At 37.1% G+C, this 19,896-nt stretch overlaps 1 protein-coding gene across 6 annotated transcripts in view; it reads right to left on the bottom strand.

Moving 5' to 3' along the window:
* SH3KBP1 (SH3 domain containing kinase binding protein 1) overlaps nt 1–19,896 on the bottom strand; it is a 339,502-nt gene that overhangs the window by 14,161 nt on the left and 305,445 nt on the right. For all 6 annotated transcript variants that reach the window (XM_073356811.2, XM_078854184.1, XM_078854185.1 and 3 more), the window contains 3 exons: nt 18,290–18,452; nt 13,922–14,007; nt 1,338–1,447 (listed from right to left, as the gene is read on the bottom strand). In XM_073356811.2, the coding sequence (XP_073212912.1) occupies nt 1,338–1,447; nt 13,922–14,007; nt 18,290–18,452 (359 nt within the window). The remainder of the gene's footprint in view (nt 1–1,337; nt 1,448–13,921; nt 14,008–18,289; nt 18,453–19,896) is intronic.

The following is a 19,896-nucleotide window of genomic DNA, read 5'->3' on the forward strand; positions in this document are numbered from 1 at the left end:
AGGCCTGTTATTAGGAAATCACAATATTATATTACATTATTATATTATAACTGAAAAAAAATCATGTGTAGCTACTGAAATTCTTCCTTTCCCCTTCTTGTTCAATCCCTTCAATTCTATCTTTTCCCGTCTTTAATTTTAATTTCTTCATTTTCTTTAATTGTTGTTGCTACTGAACTTATCTGGCTGTGCCCTGTACCAGTCACATGTTTAGTATCTGGAGATGTCAGGGAGTGTCTTTTGGGTTTTCAGATCTATTAAATAGTGACCCCGGGCACAACCAATAGGTCATTTTGATTCCTTCATCTGAGACACACTGTTTATTGGGTGTAACTTGTTGAGCAAGAGTTTCCTAAAAGTCACAGTTGATGTGCAAGTGGTGTAAGACATGGTGTCTTCTGTCAATTGCCCCTTTTTATTTCTTTCTTGTCGTGAAAAAAAAAAGATGAAATTTAAGTTTCTCACAGTAACTATGAGTCAAGAATAACAGCTCTTATAGAAGAGGCAGGAAAGTATGAGAGAAAAAACATGCAAACATGGACAATGAAATTTAAAAGTATGACTTAATATGCAGAAAAACTGCAACTGGCATGTTATTACAGAAATATATAGAGAGTGTGTGTGTCAGTTATGAGTAGCCCATATCTGAACAAGAGGCTCATAAAAAGATATCCCCCTTAGTTTTTTGGAAATCTCTATCTTCCAGGGATGTATATGTTTGCAAAGAGGAAGAGTAAGGGACTTCAATATATTGATTTGATTTACCATTTAAATAAAAATGCTTTTTTAAATCATAACAATCAAGGAAGAAGGCAACACCATTTGGCAAACAAACAGCACATTAAGTTCACTTTGCTAGAAATGTTGATACTTTGTTCCTCTAAAAACATAATGTGTTTATTGCCAATATAGCACAGAATTCAACTTGTATAATTTGACAGTGGGGGCAGTTTTGAAGACCCCTAAAAAGACCAAGGAATATTCTCCTTGGGGAAACTTTTTTAAAAGTACTTGACACCTCAAGTGCAATCTGGTCTATTCCAAAAACTCTTATGAAGTATTTTTATGAGCTCCAGTCACGCTTGGTAGAGATGATCTAGTAGTATTCAGAGAGTGGTGAAACTCTTTCTTAGACAGGGAATGTTCTTAAACTTACATTCAAAATTATGACATAATTTTAAAAAGGGTCTCCCTGAGAACCACCTCCAGCACCTCATTAGTATGTGTGACACAGCTGCCTAAGTGTAAATGAAAGGATTGAACAACACGGATACTTACCAAGAAAAAAATTTTCAGAAAGTAATTTGAAAAAAAAAAGGAAGAAAAAATGAACGTACAGATGTGAGTGACTGGGATGGAGGTCGTCTGCCAGTAGCTTTTGGTCTGGTTGTAGTTGGATGACTGAGCTTCTCAGCAACTGGTACTACAGAGTCAAAACCTTCCAGATCTTAAAAACAAAGATCACATTGAGTCAATTCTGAGAATCATTCTCCAAGAGAAACAATACAAACTTATACTAAAGACAAAACAAACCCCCTACCTTTGGTAAATCTCAAAGAATTAAGTCCCCCTTACATCATGTTGCTTCTGTTCTTTTTTTCAGAATTTAGCTACCCTTATGTTTAAAAAAAAAATCTAGGATAGCTGAAATCTAGGCACTTTTAACTTCTGCCATGCATGCTTATTCTTTGGATCAGTTATAATCAGGCCTGGAAAGAGTTCAGGAGACTTTTTTGCCTAGCAGTGTAATTAAAGTTGAATGACAAAACTGTCCCAGTCATGTGAAACAGAAAATGCAGCTGCAAAATTACCTTGTTGCTGCTAGAGAGGCTAACAATTTTTCTATGAGTAATTTGAGGCAGAAAATAGCATGCACATTCTCCCAGTGTTTCTATCCCCAATGCTAGATTTGCACTACAGCACTTGATAATGATCACTAATTGAAACCTATAATAACAATGAAAAGAAAACACCTTAGTAGACTCCTAAAAGTCTACAGGGCCCAGGGTAAGTCAATTCAAAGAATAGGAAGCTGGCTTGGCTTTATGTGACATGAGACACATGGATGGAGTGTTTACTGAATCCAGCCACATGCTAGTACTGAAGGAGGGATATGACATCTGAAGGAATATTACCGCTCTTGAACACATTTGAATCAGATGGTTTAACATCACTCATCTGTTTTGTTTTATAGACAACACTGTTTCAGCCACCTCAACTTAAGATAGTCTACTGCATTTGTGTATGAGATAGATATATCACCCCTCCGGTCCCCCTGTTTTGTCAAATTATTGGAATATGTGATTCAAGAATAAACTCGATAAAAGAATGCATTGGCTGTGAACCAAAAACTGCAAATCCTTCATAAAATATATATACCAAAGAGTTAAATGGGATTGTATTCAGACCTGGTAAAGGAGCAATTAATCTACTGCAGATCAAGCTACGTTGATATAATACACAAGGTTAATATCCTTAAAATGACAGATAATAGAAAATAAAGACCCATTAGATGGATAAACTGTTGCACATTAAGTAGGAGAGCCAAACGGATTTCAGGTACTTAGAGGATTTGGTGGCTGGGAGTTAAACAGGATCTACATTTTAAACCATGTATCTCTGTGGCAGTAATACCCTGGAGAATCTCCAAGGAAGGTATGTACACTACTTTCAATAACCTTCTTATGGTAACCTTCTAAAGGTTATTTGCCTCAGAATTTTACAACATTTTAGGAATAACTCTTTCTACACACAACAAATAACTGCCCGTCCTCTAATGAACATGCCTTCAGCGCGTCTTTTGTTGGATCTTGTAACCTACATCTTAGCCTTGCCACTGTGGCATGTTACACATTCTGCCACTCAGGATCTGACAGTCTAAAGTTACAAGTTCATCTTTGCAAAGGTCAGGTGATGCAATAGGCCACTGTGGAAGAGCATGGATTAAACTTTAAAAGTCCATCCAGCCAACATATATCTGGAACCTATCCTTTTGCCCTCTAGTGCTGCTTTTTGTTTGGGTGTAATTTATTTTCTCTGGAAATCTTAGTTCAAATGTGGCATCTGATTTTCCGTAATACCCCACTTCTATCCAGTTTTCCAGCTGAGGTGAATAAGGGCTGATGAGGTTAAGTGAATTGCCTAAGACCACACAGTTAATAAGTTGCCCAACTTTAATTAGAACCCATGACATGTGTTTTAACCACTATACACAACTCTACCTTAAGTTTTAAAGACGGGGAATAAAAGTAAATTCTGATCCTCTTGACTACCATCTCTTCCACCACTGAACCAAGAAAACACATTGACAGCTTCACTGTTCTCTGTCTTGTGACTTTTGTCCAAAGCGCCACTGTTCTCTCCTTTTTTCTTATAAAAGGTAATTAACTACTACAGGTAATTAGACTATCGTGGAAAGCAACCAATGAAAAAGGGTGACGTTATTAATTCAAAGTGCTGGTTAGTATATAAAAGGATCACACTTGAGAAGTCAGCTCTCTCAATTTTTTAAGTGTAATACTGCTGATCCTACTCATGAATTATTATCAGACGTATGTTTCTATATTTGATCAGAGTAATTAAACATTCACATTTTGTTCATTTTAATGTAAAAACATATGGGTTAGATTCAGCAACTGAATGCATGTGTCGCTGAAGTCAGTAAAAGCTGTGAGCATCTGAATGAAGGAGACTATTAATAAAATTGGATGGGCCATATAATAGTTTTGTCCATAGTGAAACCTGACTTCTGTGAAAAGGTTCTAACAACAAGAAATAGATGGAAGGGTTTTAGCAATAGCCCAGTTTTTCAAGTTTCTCAATCTACAGCTGATTGCTAGAAAAATAGTTCAAAACAGCCTCTACGAGAAATACAGACTATAAAAGAGAAATACAGAAGAGAGCATAGGGTGGAAAGATTTAAATTCTGTTATATGCTGCCAAACTAGTGAGATTACAAAAACCCAAATGACACTATAATTAAAATCCTATTAAACTGTAAGTCAGAGCCCAAAGAGAAGGACCCTTACTTGTACCAGTCTAAAATAGCAAACTCATTTATAGAACCCCCTTGCCCTTTTTTTGATCTTCTTATTTAGACTTTTCGTATTTCTTTCAAATCCTTCCCTTGCCAAGTTGATCAGCACTTCAGAGGCAGACCCTAAAGTACTATTCACACAGAGAACAAATTATTTTAATAATTGATTAAATCAATACAAGTAAAACAAAGACTGCAATTGCTCAAACTAAAGGCAGGTCTCAGTGGTAGCAGAGTTGGTGTATGAATGTACAGTGTAGAATGCTGTACAGTTAGGGTCAATTTTTTATTTACACTGCTTATTTTTCTGTTTATTCTTGCCAATGAAATATAATGCTACAATGATTTTTCAATGTTCTTAGCCAGGTTTCCTCTTATATATTGTACACACATTATATAGGGGTGTGCAGAAATGACAGCATTAAATGCTAATGCAGGCATGTGATTATAAAACAATTTATATATAGCTAAGGAAGATTATATTTTGGGATTTTACATTTGAGTACAGTATACCTCCCTTGTTCTGGGAAATGTGGGATACCATAACAGAAAAAGGAAGCAGTTACTGTATGCAAAGTCTTGCTAATTGTGCTGTAGACCATACAGCAGCCCGTGGAAGCAAACAATCAAATTCTTCTCAAAGGAAGCCCTTCCCTTCTCTGGTCTGACACCAACCAAGCTCCAGGCAGTAGGCTTCACCTAAGACTCAGATGAGATAATGCATCCAGTCTCCTAACTTCCAGGTCTCTCTCAAACTGGGTCTCAGCTTCCCCCTCCCCTCCCCTTAATAGCCTCACGTGCTGCCCTGCTCTCTTAATTGGCCAAACTGGGAGCACCTGCTCTGGCACCAGACCACTGGGCCTGTTCACTTACAGGGGCCAGCCACCCTGTAGCAGTGTACTAATGCAGCATAATCTTTTTTAAAGTGTTCTGCTTGCTGTCCAAGCCTAGTTGGCAGGACCGGCTCTAGGCACCAGCAAAGCAAGCACGTGCTTGGGGCAGCACAATACCAGGAGTGGCGTCCCGGCCACCCTTTTTTTCTTGCTTGGGCAGTTGCGCTCTCGGAGCTTGGGGTGGCAAAAAACCTAGAGCCGGCCCTGATAGTTGGTTAAAATGAAAAATCAGCTGTGCAAGAAATATTCTCAGGTAAATTGGCATGGAAATCAAGAGTAGTTCTCCCGTTACATTATCTTTTAAGGAGTGTGTGTGTGTGTAAAAATGTTACTGTTTTCAAAACAGATCCATGTGAAAAAACTTAGGGTACAAGTTTTCAGCCTGCAAGGGACTTTTTCCCCTCAAAAAAGGGGGGGGGGGAAGTCATTAAGCAATTTTACAATTACTGAGTTGGCAAGAAATAGGCAAGGGTTTTAAGCTTGTTTCATAAGGTTTTTTGTTTGCTCATTTTTTTTTTCTTCTTCATATGGATTCAGCTCTTTGGTGCTTTAGAAGAAACAAGCAAAGTGATTTCACCTTGAAAATTAATAATGAAAAGTGATCAACAGATAGTAGAATCAATATTTTTAATAGTACCATGGATACTAAAATCTTGAAAGAAAATAAACATGAAAAGTCCATGTATGGTGGATGAGATAGAGATTAATGAAATTTGTTGCATGTTAATTAATGCAAATACAGTAAATATGGTTAATAATTGAAAAAAATGAAGAACCTAAGTATTGTTGAGGACTCTAAGAAAACTGACATTATTATCTATGTATTTCTATACAACAGGCCAGATTTTCCCACCCTTTACTCATCCTGAGTAGTACCTTACTTTGGGAAGGAATCCCGCATTGGTTTCTTAGAATGAGTCAGAGTAGCAGACCCCTGTCCATAAAGAAATGCAGACTAACTCCATTTGAACTCCAGTTCAGATCTGATTCATTCAATTTTATCAGGAAGGCTTCCTGTTTCTAAATATATTGCATTTAGAATAACATGGATTGTATGCGAGACTTCTGCCATCTCAGCCTCTTGCTTTAGGTGCAAGAATTTGGATAACAAAGGCTCCATAAGACAGTAATTAGATAACTTTCTTTTCTTAGCTGCCTTTTCAGATTTTATCCTGAATCTTGGATAGTTGAAAACTGAATGCTGAAAGTTGCCGTATGGTACCCCGCAAAGCTCTGGTTCAGTGCTCTCATCAAGTTTTTACCTTTAAAGATTCAGAAGATGCCGAGCAAGTATTTAGAGGTCAAGAAAACTGAGCTAAGCTAGAAAAAATGGGTATGTTGCTTTTAGACAACTCAACATACATGGAGAGTGGTTTATATTTCTGTTTTACCACATTTTCCTTGCCCTGAAGGGCTAGGGAGTTAATTAATTATTTCATGGACTATTATTATCTCTCTGATTACAATATTTACAATTCAAGGCTATGGTTATGGGTAATCCTCAGTTAGCTAACATAAATATTACAGCTTAATGCATTTCTGCAATTCTATTAATTCTGGCAGCTTTGTATAACTGTGTTAGAATGAATATGTACAGCATTGTGTTGGGGGATGCCAGCTGAAGGTGGATTTCTCTTTTCACTATAACTCTCATTTTGCCCTCAGCATCTGGTATTCAGTGAAGAACTATTTTTCCTAAGTTTTACAGATGAGGTTGCCAAGGAACAAGGGGGTCTAGTTATTTGCCTGAAGTCACAAAATGAGCTAATGGCTTACCTGGGATTTAAACACAGGACGATGTGTTTCATAACTCTTTCTTCAAGGGTTCTCTAACTTTTTACATAATGTGGACCATATCTTATTATGGAAATCATTTCACTGCCACTTCCCCTCCCATCCACAATCACACTGACCACCTCCCCTCCCATTTATGAATGTATATCAGCACTGTGGCAACTAGATATTCATTACGAGGAAAAGAGCTTTTTAGGGTATTTTTAACTGTCTTAATGCAATTTAGCATGTGGAAAAAAAGGAGGTGAGCTGGCAGCATGTGCCAGTCAGCTCTCCATCACTCACTAGCAGGTGTTCCTCAGACCATACTTTGAGAACTACTGATTTACTATCTTTCAAGATCATATCTCCCTACAGCTCTGAGAAAAGAGCTTTCTTCTGTTACCTTATAGAATATCTCTTAATAAATCTCATGCCAGTGCTACATTTTTCAGCAGCAATCAGTGAGTACTTAGGTGTCTTCTGTTAGTAATATTAGAGATAGCTAAGATTCGACAGAGCAAAGGGTATAAAAAGACAGGATAAACATTGAAACAGATTGTGTACTCTTAGATGCATGCATGAACTGTGCGCGCAGTGTTGCCAACTCTCATGATTTTGTCACGAGTCTCATGATAATTATTGTTTTCCTTAAAGCCCCAGCTCCTGGAGTCATGTGGATTTGTGATTATTTTAACCTTCATTCTTAAAGTAAAAGTAAGTTTCTAGCTCTTGTTGCTATGAAGAAAGCTTCAAAGTGTGACTCTCAGTGAAGGCTCAAAAAGCAGCAGGCATATAAAAAACCACACCAAATGTATCATTTGTACATAATCTCATGATTTTAAAGCCAATCTCATGATTTTTGGTGAGCTTGACTCATGATTTTTGAACATTTGGGGTTGGCAATACTGTGCATGTGCAGTCCATTATTTACTGGGAAGTACAGAGACTACTATTTTGTGTGGATTATTGCGTGATTCTGATGTATATATTTTAACAGTATTTACTGGCAGATTACAGTTTAAATGACATAGTTCAAATCCATAAGACTTTCAATATCAGATAATTTTTAAAAGGTCAAATTTTGGGTTTTAAAAGACTTCACTGTATTCTTTTAAAAATGTATATAATAATTTCTAACTCAAACAGGAGAGAGTCCTCTACATTCATTATTGATTGAAATTATTCTGTAATTCTTTGAAAACAAAATTAGAGCTTTATCCTTTAAATTACCAAATTTGCTAAAAGTTTTCTTTTGTCAATCTACTAGCCCTCAAAAATTATCATTGTTATAAAATAGATCATATTTCTGAGGGCTAGTAGATTGACGTTCATTGGTCCAGGATCTAGGAACTATGGGTGGAATTTTTAAGAAAAAATGCCTTACCTTGTACTAGTACTTTGCCATATATATAAGGTGTGAATTTAAACCACTATAGTTATACCAGTATAACTTCCCCTGGTGGCACTCTTATTCCAGTTGTGGTGGTTTGGGAGACCTGTCTATCTACACTGTATGAATTCTGTTTGATGCTGTATGTTTGTGCCCATATGGCTGACTTTGCTGTCTTCTTGCATCATATTTCTTGTGGTAGGGAGAGGGGGACTGGCGCGAGGGTGTCTGCTTCTGAAGGGGACAATCATTGAGGAGCATCAACAACTGAATAAGTCTACCCTAACAGAACAATGGGGTTGTTGCAATCTAGGTGAAAAACCAGTTCTTTCCAACTTGTGTGTAGAATGGAAAGAAAAAAAGAGCAAAGAACCAAGATATTAGCCCTGGCTTTTAAAACCACAGAGAGCGGGAGGGTCAGAAATGCAAAAGGAGCTTGGGCAGGAGTGGAAGGAGTCTCTATGATTTCAGAAGAGAAGCTTCAGCAGGACGAGTGAGGTCCAGGAGAGGGGACGTGAAACTCTAAAAAAAACACTGACCAAATCTCTAAGAATGCTCAAGAGTGTTGAGGAAATTGAGGCAAAGAATTGCACACAGGGTATCTTAGTTTGCATGGATCTGTATATATCTTTTGTGCTGTATAAAGTAAAGAGTGAATGATTTAGAAATCCAAAGTCGAGGGCAAAGCTACACTTAGCACGCTGCATCAGCGCAGCTGCACCACTGTAGCACTTTAATGAAAAGGCTCTCCCCCGACAGAAGAGAGCTCTCCCCCGACAAGAGAGCTCTCCCACTGGTGTAGTTAATCCACCTCCCCAAGAGGGGGTAGCTATGTCAATGGGAGAAGCTCTCCCACCAACATAGTGCTGTCTATGCGGGGCGTTATGTCACTCAGGGGTGTGAAATATCCACACCCCTGAGCAACTTAGTTATACGGGTATAGGTCTGTAGTGTAGACCTGGCCTAAGACAATCAAGTCTCCCTGAAGGGTTAAATTATAAACTAGAGTACCCATGAGGATTGCGCTCTGGGAAAAGGGTGTGCTTGAGCTCCTGGGAAATCTTGGGAGCCCAGGGTGGCTGGACCACAGTGTCCCACTTCCAAGAAAGGTATCAGAGAATCCAAGCCCCAGGAGGTCTGTAACACTGGTATAAGAGTGCCTTTTTCTGCTTTAGCTTATGTTGCTTTGGAAGTGGTTTAAGCTCAGCTGAAACAGGCTACTTTTATTTTGGAATAAGAGCATCCACTGTTGGAAATATATATATTATCCTAGTATAGCTGGAAACATTTCCCATGCAGGCAAGCCCTTAGTGACTTAGGTATGTGAGTCTATTGAAAGTCAATGGGTGTTTTTGACAACCTCACTTTATATATTTTACTTCAGACTAGGTAACAGCTCAAAGATGTTACTAAATGGTCCTTCTGTTGTGTAATATGTAATGATGCCACAATGAAATGTATGTATTATACTTTATGGTGGCACCATTTGAATATAAAGACCAGATAAACAGAAACCAGGTGTTGACAGATAGTGCATGCATAAAATATATACATCAGATAACCCAATAAAATCCCATAGAGAAGGGTTATAAGAAATTGTAATGATTATATTTCTGTTGCAATATTATAGTGCAATATTTTCCATCACAGTCCACTATCTACCCATTTGCAATTAGAAAATATCTATCACCAAAATGCACAACAGTAGTTCCACAGAATGCATGCTATTCATTCTTAGCTAAGGTAAATGTCAGGATAGAAAAGAGATGGAAAAACGCCTTACCCTCATCAAGTGAAGAAGAGTTACCCATGGTAAAGAGATGTAAATGGGAAAAGCTTGATGAAATATGAGTGGAAAGGAAAAGAAAGGCATCACTAAAAATAGGGGGGAAGGAAAAAAGAAAAAGAAGTGAGGAGGAAAGGGGAATGGTTTGTTTTTCATGTCCCTTACTGTAACTGTAACTAAAATATTATACTTTGTAAGCAAGATGGTAATAGCTGTAAAACCAGTACTCCACTTTACTGAACTGAATTAAAAAGACAGCCATAAAATCAAACATACTCCCACTAACTAGTATCTCACAGTTCATTATGACTGTAGACAAGCAATTTATTTTGCATACCTTGCGGGCTTGTTTTCACTAGCAAATTACATCAAGTTGGAATATGACCCTGAGGAGTCGTGTTAAGATGATCCTGACCACAACTTTTCAGTCTGTATAGAGAGGGACAAGACATGTAATGGATAAAACCAAATGAGCCTAGGGTTTATTAATGACCATCTAACTTCATGTAGAACATGATGTGTCCCTGAGTATACAGACCGCAAAGTAGCGGTCAGCATCAAGTTAGCTAACTTCTCAAGGTTAACTTCCAATTCAATACAATTTGCTAGTGAAGACGAGCCCCTTTGCTCTTTTGCATCTATTTAAAATTAACTTTCTGACATACAACATTATCTGAATTGTACAATATCAATCTAGTGAAGCTCAAGCAATAGCAATTCAGTTATAATTTGTGTGCTAGTACTCAACACCCCTCTGACACAGAGTATAGCAGAACCTTACTGACAGTGGGAGTGCCGCAGTGCAGATTAGAAAGGCTTCAAAATTTCCAGCGCCAGGGGGCCAGGACAGTGCTGAAGCACCACCCTGTGCACTAACACTTAGTAGCATCATGAAACCAAGCTAGGCCACATATGATTGGCTACTGCTGGTGCTCCTCCTCCTCCTGCTGCAGGGGGTTCTCAGAGCCCCAGAACAGCTCTATTTAGGCTATTGTAGAAATGGAAAGTAACCAGTGACCAAGATTACAGTGAAATGGGTATGCAAGAGCTGTTAGAAAGGCCACTTCGGTTCCCTCCTCTTCAAAGACTACTCCTACAACAGCTACTGCTTCTGCTTGCATGCTTTTTACAGTACTGAGCCCTACTGTGGGTCTGTGCTGAGAAGAAGATGGTACTTAGATCCACCTCCTTCTCACTTTGTTGGAAGCAAAAGGGGAAAAGGAGGCAGCTGGGGGCTGCCCTCTCCCCTCACAGCTCATCAGCATATAGGGTAAATCCTGCCTTAGTGACCACCTCTGAAGACAGACCACCTGTCACACACGACTACTTGCAGAAGCCGCAGAACGCTCCCACTCTCTGGTGTGCAAACCTTTGAAGAGAGACCACCTCTTACAAGTGACCACTTTTGCTAACTTCCAGGAGTGATCCCTCTTGGCAGGTTTTACTGTATTATAAAGTTAAGGCAGTTTTGGCAATGTTCACTACCTTTCACGTATCCCAATTTAATTCACTCTGACCTCGTGCTGCCCAATCAGTCAGTGCTTTTAAATCCATCTCTCAATTCTCTAACATTTTTACTAACAATTTATTATCAACAAAATCTCACCAATTTACTGTCCCTTCCTCTCATGAACGATTAATAAATCTATAAAATAACACTGATCCATAGTAAACCCTGGGGAGGTAATCCCTCTCCATTGCAAGGAGCAGTCATTCACTGCTACTCATTTTAGCTTACAAAATTTTAATCCATCACAAAACTTTACCCTCTACAAGGTGGCTTTTTATTTCCTTGATCAATAGCTTTTTGAAAATCCAAGTAAATTATGATCACTTTCACTCCCAAGTTAATACTTTTTTCTATGAACTCTAATGGGCTAGAAAGACATGTGGTGTAGATGTCATGCTCGTTTGACCCTATCAGGTTATACTTATCTAAGTATACTTTCCTTTATCCAATAAATTTACCTAAGTGTTCACACTATTCTATCCTTAGACTCATTTAGTTCTTTCCATTAAAGTTATTAGCAGCTCAGTGGCTAAAACCTTATGCAATGTTTTGCAAATGTGATTTGTTTATTTTTGTGTGCATTGTCCTTGGGTGATCTTTGTATTTACTTCTGTTCTCCCTACCAGTTCCACCTCAAAAAATAAAAATATCTGAAATGATTCTGGAAGAGAACAGTGATTGTTCTTAAACAACATTTACTAGTTATCCCACGATACCATTTTTTAAAATCTGTGCTTTTATCATATCGCACTTTTAGCACATCGCAGTGCTAGGATACTTATATCACACCATGCTATTTGGTGCATTTTTCCCTTCTAGTACACAGCAGCCTACAGGCTTTGAACTAAATTTATAAACATTAATACTAAATGCTGAAATTGATTGCATTTCCACATCATACTGTTGGCTTTAACATAATATTAATCAGAAAACATCATAATATACACCTGTAAAACAGGTTTCAGAGTGGTAGCTGTGTTAGTTTGTACCAGCAGAAAGAACGAGGAGTACTTGTGGCACCTTAGAGACTGACAAATGTATCTGAGCATAAGCTTTCGTGGGCTAAAGCCCACTTCATCAGATGCATCCAGTGGAAAATACAGGAGGAAGATATCACACACACAAAGAACATACATATATATATATATATATACACACACACACACAGAGAACATGAAAAAATGGGGGTTGCCATACCAACTCTTAACAAGACCAATGGATTAAGGTGGGCTATTATCAGCAGGAGAAAAAAAACTTTTCTAGTGATAATCAGAATGGCCCATTTCAAACAGTTGACAAGAAGGTGTGAGTAACAGTAGGGGGAATATTAGCATGGGGAAATAGTTGGGGAACTGTAAAACAGTTCATGCAATTTAATTGCAATGTGTTTTGCTACGTTCACCTTCATTAAAAATAAAAAAAAAATACTGTTTACTCCCTTAGAACAAGCTTGCTGTCATAGAACACACTGACAGCAACAAATTCAAAAAGCGGATACATGAATACTGAGAGCAATAATCAAGGTCATCTTCATAAAACTAAGAAAAATTATTTGTGTTCACTTTCTATATTTTAAATTATATATAAAAGTTTTCCTTTAAAGTCTGGAGAAAAGGCAGACTGGTTGCTGAAAAGTATAATATTCTACCAAAATGTGTTAATATTAATGTGTTCTATGAAAAAAACCAAACATCAAATTAACTTTAGATGCTACTAATGAGTTCTAGTAATGCTTACATTCAGGGTACAAAGATTCTGCCTCTTACAAAAACATGCCTGCTGCCGCACAGTTGTTACTAAATTGAGTGACTGGAGCAGATGTCATTGGAATACTTTCACATACAAATGACTCTGTTCCTGGGTTTGCTTTCAGAAATAAAGAAGAGTCAGAACACCTCACTTTCAGTGCCTCAGTTACAACAACATCCTGCTCAACAAACATCTCTTATAGATTTCAAGCTTAGCAATGGAAAAAAAAATAAGAAAAACAATCCAATCTTTAACTTTACTCCTGTTCAAGGTGACTCAGTGATTCAACTGTACGTATTTTAGGGATATCGATTATTATCTCAACTGCAGTCGAGTTCATGTTCATTTTAAAATTGGAACAGACACTTCCTTTAATACTTTTTCAGCAAAATGGATTTTTTAAAAGCAGTCTCTACTTCCCTTGTATTTGAAATGTAAAGATTATTGGTAACTACACCACAATGTAAACCTTTAACACATTACAAATATATAATACACATTAATCTTCACCTTACCAAAACATAGTACAATTATTCATTTGGCCTAGCCAATTATTTCAGGCTTTTAACAATAAAATCAATTTCCCATGCCAAAAAAATGTAAGTTTCATATTTCTCTGTTCTCTTAAAATAAAGTTTATGCAAGGAACGTGTGATTAACCTTGCATTTAAAATTTACTATGAACCCATTAACTGCTTCTTGGAGCAAAGCAAGTACCACTAAAATGCAGATATCTACACCATAACTTTGTTAGAGGAACAACAAAAATATGTCAACTTACCAATGTCACTGCTTCTTTCTGAGGAGTCCTTCTCCAAGGTTCCGGATAGTGTGCTGCCCACTAACTCTATTTTTGTACTATCATTCCTACGGTGAGAAAAAAAAGAGGAGACATTTATTAGAGTTTGTCTGTGTGTTACAATAAATTGCCAGCTTGCAATTAATAAAAAGAGAGGGGATGTGTTCCTCTTGTGTAGCACTGAGTTATAGCAACCTGTCACAGAGAGCCATCTCTAGTAAGCAGACATACTGCATGGATTAACCCTATCTCATTTCTCTTTAACACCTGTCAAAAAGCTATTTTAGACACAGTAGTGTCCTAAATTATTCCTCAAATGTTCACAGCATCTCAACATGAAGGAAATCTAAGGGCAAAGGGCTATCCTTCAACAGCTTATTCTTAGTTGCTTACAATTAATAATTGGTGCCTAGATATTATGGATAGGTGAACCAGAAATCTGCAGATAAATGGATGAAGAGAAAAAATGTCAAGCTGGGATAATGGGATCCAGCAGTGCTCCGTTCTGTTCATAGAAGCAGTTTCCTCACCATGATAAGTGCTTCCCACTAGAAAATGAAGATTTTTGTACATATTACCCATCATTATACTACGAAATCCCTTTCTATGGTTTCAAGGATGTCTCCCAACCCAGGAACTGTAGAGCAAAAATTTCTTCATCATAGAAAAATGACAGAGGAGTGGTGATACTTTATATAGGGGGGACAGAAATTTTTAAGAGCAACAGAGATTCAGCCACGAGTAGCCCTGTTTTTCTTCCATGCAAAAGCTCACATAATACATACAAGTTTATCAAAGCAATATGACCACTCAGACAGAATAAAATGGGATCAGCGGTAGGAGCACATGGTTAAACTGCACAGGTCACAAACACAACATCCTTGTGAAAATTTACTATGAGATTTCAAGACAGCTTCAGTTCACTTAATGGAATAAAAAATCTGTATTATAGTCATGAAATATTTATCCCATTTCATGGCCAGCCTCACAATATTGTATAATTCCCACAATAATTGTCACCATACATACATAAACAGTATTATCTATACAGTGTTATTGTACACATATCTTTGCACACTGGGCAAAATGTGCCAAATATATAACTGTCCCTGCAACTAATGACCGAGATATTTAGCGTTTCTTAAAATAGTGGTATTAGCTATTAATACATTAGAAATAAAGCATGCCACAATTGCTAACTGTTTTACCACTCACTATTTTATCAGCTAATTTAAACTAATGGGTTATCCAGGATCACTTTTGTATCCTGTTATGCCTATTTGTAAGGACATTTTATAGGAATAAGGCTTGACATTCGTATGATCAAATCTATAAAATAGTCTTTTAATTATTTGGATAATTCAGAAACTTGGAAAATTAGGGTAAAATGATGTTTTTGTTAAATGTAATTTACAGGATATGTTTGGTTATTTCTTTTTACAATCATTTCAGTTTAATACGCTAATACATATTTTGAAAGTATCTTCTGGTATCTTATTCTGAGATCTGTAAGACTCAGGCCAATTAGAATATCAAATAAAAATAGAACTCCTACAGAAATTTTGCAGATTCTAAGGGAAAAATCCTGTAGATTTTAATAAAATTCCCCTTAGATTTCTGTTGCTGTTGGTTAGCAACGGCATCCTTATTCTAGTGTATGTCAAGAGTCTTGCATTCATGGGTTTCAGTGGGCTGTTTTTATATTTTGTAATAAAAATCAGTTTCTTCAGTTAAATAAATAATTTTCTTTTGGAGGCTGGATAGGGCTTCAAGGACTGTGGGTTGGGTACCAAGAAGGCCCTGCAACTAGTTTGGATGTGGGGCAAAGCTGCAACTGACCTGTCCCCAGACATAATGGTTTATTTGGGCATGCTCCACTATTGGTAATTACACCAGTTACCAGTAGTTCAATTTTCTAGTGTAGACAAGGCACATACTATCTGTTGAGATGTCTCTTTTGAAACCAGGGTTTTACCCTGTTTTTCTGAGATATGTTCATCTGAAGCAATCTTTTTCACTTTCATCTATTGGAGATTAAGTGCATTACAAAAGATTGGTGTTGCTTTTTGAAGGAATAGAAGGCTATACAAATGGCAAAAGGTCAGTGCCAGCAATTGAGCATTTAAGGTATGAGCAACTTGGGGTGCTGGGGATGCGGCAGCACCTCCTGGGCTTGAAGCAGTAATAACCAAATACATGGTTTACGCTTTCAGCACCTCCACTATAATTTATAAATTGTTCTAGCACCCCTGTGAACAATCCTATAATAAACTTGTATGTGTGGGATGGACAAATTCTGTTCATTGGGAACATTTTTAAGATATGGAGTCTTGAAGGACATTTAGCATTCCTTAAGACAGCGGTGTTAAGTATCCTTTTAGGATCCATCATCAAGTTCAGCCTCAGTATCCTTCAGCCCTAAAATCGTAATAGTTTACAACCCCAACCCAAACCTCTCTCAGAACACTTCCAATTAACATTCTTTCTTCGCCATTAAATACATCTTGGCAAAGAGGTCCAGGGGAGGTACAGTGAAGACAGTTTTTGGGATTACCACCAGAATACTGTTACGTTGTTATACATTTCTTCCGGTGATTAAAAAAAAGAGGGAATTTTATTGATCAAGTAGATCATTCTGAACATCCTCGTTTATCATCAGCATTTTACTAATCCAGTGTGGTAGAATGTCTTAATTTCTCTTGCTTCCTCACCTACAGGGATGTCCTGACAACTTAATATTTCATAATATGATCTTGTTTTCCAGATCATCAACTGGGTTTTTTGTCTTTTTACATTCTGATCTATGTATCCAATTTTTTGTAATTTCTTCCAGTTTTCAACAAAACTTGCCAGACTTCTTATCCATTACAGCATTTTTAGTCTGAACAGTTCTAATAGCTAATGCCATGTTCATGCTTATAAATCTGGCATCATTAACTAAATCCAAACCATCCTTTGCCAGATTAGACCACCAGAAGCAGACAGGTGGTATGTGCTTGTATCTGCTAGTGAAAAGTAAGGAGCAAAATGCTAAGTCTTTAGAAGATCATGGGGCAGTATCAACTTAAACACATTTTTCTGTACTTTTAAAAAAACCAATTACCATTACAAGAAACACCCCATAAGAGATTAGAGGATTACATATTTCTCTCTTTTTTCTGTGTTACATTATGTACTGGACAGCACTTTCAATCCAGTTTCACTGTTTACCCTTCTGTAGGTCTTTCAAACAGCTAATGGGGAAACATAAACATTCTTAAACATAGAAACATGAGATTGTATGTATGTATTAATTATTTTCTTTAGTGTTATGTTCAAGCACCTCCCATGTATAGTCAGGTGGGGAGAGATAGACATGTCCCAAGCACTTCAGTAAGACTTCAAAAACTGAGAGGGGTCAAGGGCAGGTATAGCATCTTAAATGACTTTTTTAATTGACTAGATTTCAATAAAGAGTGTCCTTCTATAGGCTATTATTAGACGAATGAAGGGAAGCATGATCTATGGGTCCTATTCTATTCAGGTTCTTAACCTGCCCTTATCAAGGTAGTATATGATCACCTAAAGTTAAAGAGAAGGACTGAGAGTCAAGACATCTACTTTGTATTCTTGTCTGTGCCACGGACATTGTGTGACCATGAGTAAGTCATTTAACTCCTGCATCCTCTGTTCCCCCACTTGTAAAACTGAGTCAATGATACTGATCTTTCCGTCCAGTGTATTGCAAAACTTAATCAAAGCTTGTAAAGCACATTGAACAGCCACTGATGGAGGCTATACATTATGTTTCAAGTAGCATTCTAGAGTAGTACCTTGAGTAAGTCATTGTGTAATCAAAACACATTCTGTAACCCAGTTTGCAACATGCTTAGACTTGCACTACAATAGCCAGGGAAAATGGACTGAAATCAAATCAAATTTCTAGGCACTACAGTGTTTAAGAGAGGAGCATCCTGGCTAATATTATTCACTATTATATTTAGCTACCCAGGAGAGTAGAAAGGGCCACGCAGTGGCCATGGCTAATCTAGAGTTGTTGGTCTTGTAACTTGAGTTAACAGAGTGCCAATTAACTTGAGTTAACTAACTTGATTGTACATGCTAATATAGACACTCCACAAACTTTACAGCAGGAATAAACATCTTCAGGTGTCTAACTGATAATCAATTCAATTGAGTTACAATAAAACCAGAAGCACTAGTCTAGGTAAAACCAGTGTGACAGAGTGATGATACAGTATCTAACCAAAGGGCTTTAATATTATTATTTCAAAGAAAGTTAGAATTGGAAATGAACTGTAACATCAATAGAAAACCTACACTCTGTGAATTTGCAACTTTTAACAATACCTTGTATGCGTCAGAGGCACAGCTGGTCTTTCCGGTCGTCTTGGGGGCAATGCACCAGGTCTGTTCAGAGAGTTTGCTTTGGGTGGTCGAGGTTTCTTCGGCGGTATCGCAGGAACCGAAGGCTTGTGCAAATCTACCAGTTTTTGCTCTCTTTCTGGTCTTTCTTTAAATCAATTTCCCCCCAAAAAAGAACAAAGACCTTATTAAGTGGAATTCACCGGCACACATTGATTTACAATGTACAGAAGCTATGAATGTTAGTTAAACCATATCTAAGAAATAAGTCTGCATTCTTCACTGTTCTGCCTTATTTCACTCTTTTCTGAGAATAAAATGTTTATACCAGTTTTGTGCTAAACATATTTCAATAGTTTGAATTTGCATTAAACCTACTCTTGGCTGACATGTGTAGACAGTGTATGAATCTGAGTGTAATTTCTGATTTTAATTATTAAAAAAACGTATTGATTATCTAAAGAACTATTAAAATAAGACAAGAGAATTACACATCATATAGAAACATTTTTTCCAAGCCCACCTTCATACTAATTTTTACTCTGTGAGATAATACTCAGTTAGAAGAGCACAAAAATAAGGATAATTTTGTGTATTCTTAATGCTCTGCTTAAGCATGCAAATATCTTCTTTTGAAAATGTATTTGGCACGTATTTAATACAAATATATTTAAATGAAAAACGAATCAGCTTCAGATACTAGGGTAAAAATATAACAACGTGGGGACCAACATTTAGACACCCAGATTCATATTTAGGCATCTAAATAGAAGTGGCCTGATTTTTTTTTACAAATTTGGGCAATTGGATCCACAGGAAGTAAGTACCTCTCAAAAAGGGCTTAAATATGGATGTAGGTACCTAATATTTGGGATTCCAAGTTTAAAAAGTGGTTAGTTTGAATTTAAACTCATTACTTTTCATAGGAAATTCTACAGTCTTTAACATGCCAATGCTTACTATTGCTAGGATGTACATAGAGCACATACAAACAGCTTGAATGGTCCCATTATAAAATATGCTGAAAATGCACATAGTAAAATGTAGCTAAACACTTTTAACACTCCAGATTCCTTGGATGAAACCTTGGCTCCATTGAAGTCAGTGGCAAAACTCTCACACCTTGTCTCTCATAATATACCAAACCCATCAGTGACAAGATGGTCTACAGTCTGTTGTGAATATACACAGGAATCCCTATGGCATACACTTAAGAATATTACACAGAGCCAAGCTATCTCTTCATAAGTTTTAGGATACTAGGTTTGAAGGAATCATGGACCACAAAAACAGCCATTGGCAATTTGTCTTTGTTGATAATAGTTGCAGGGAAAAAAATTAAATAAATTCCAACATAAAAATGTGTTCAAAGGTCTGATTTCAACTCACAAAAGCAGTGGCATTCAAGCCCTGGAGACCAATTTATTGCTGTGTTGTCTAAGTGATGCAAAATATTATAAACCATTTGTATTTCACAGGCATATTTGAATGGGCTAGTGGTTTAGGTTAAGCATAGTATCAGCCAAGTTATAAAATGTATAAAAAGAACAAAACATCCACAGAATACACTTAATTAAATCTATCTACTGACT

This window comes from Lepidochelys kempii, chromosome 1 (assembly GCF_965140285.1).
Source record: "Lepidochelys kempii isolate rLepKem1 chromosome 1, rLepKem1.hap1, whole genome shotgun sequence".
In the NCBI taxonomy this organism is placed as follows: domain Eukaryota; kingdom Metazoa; phylum Chordata; order Testudines; family Cheloniidae; genus Lepidochelys; species Lepidochelys kempii.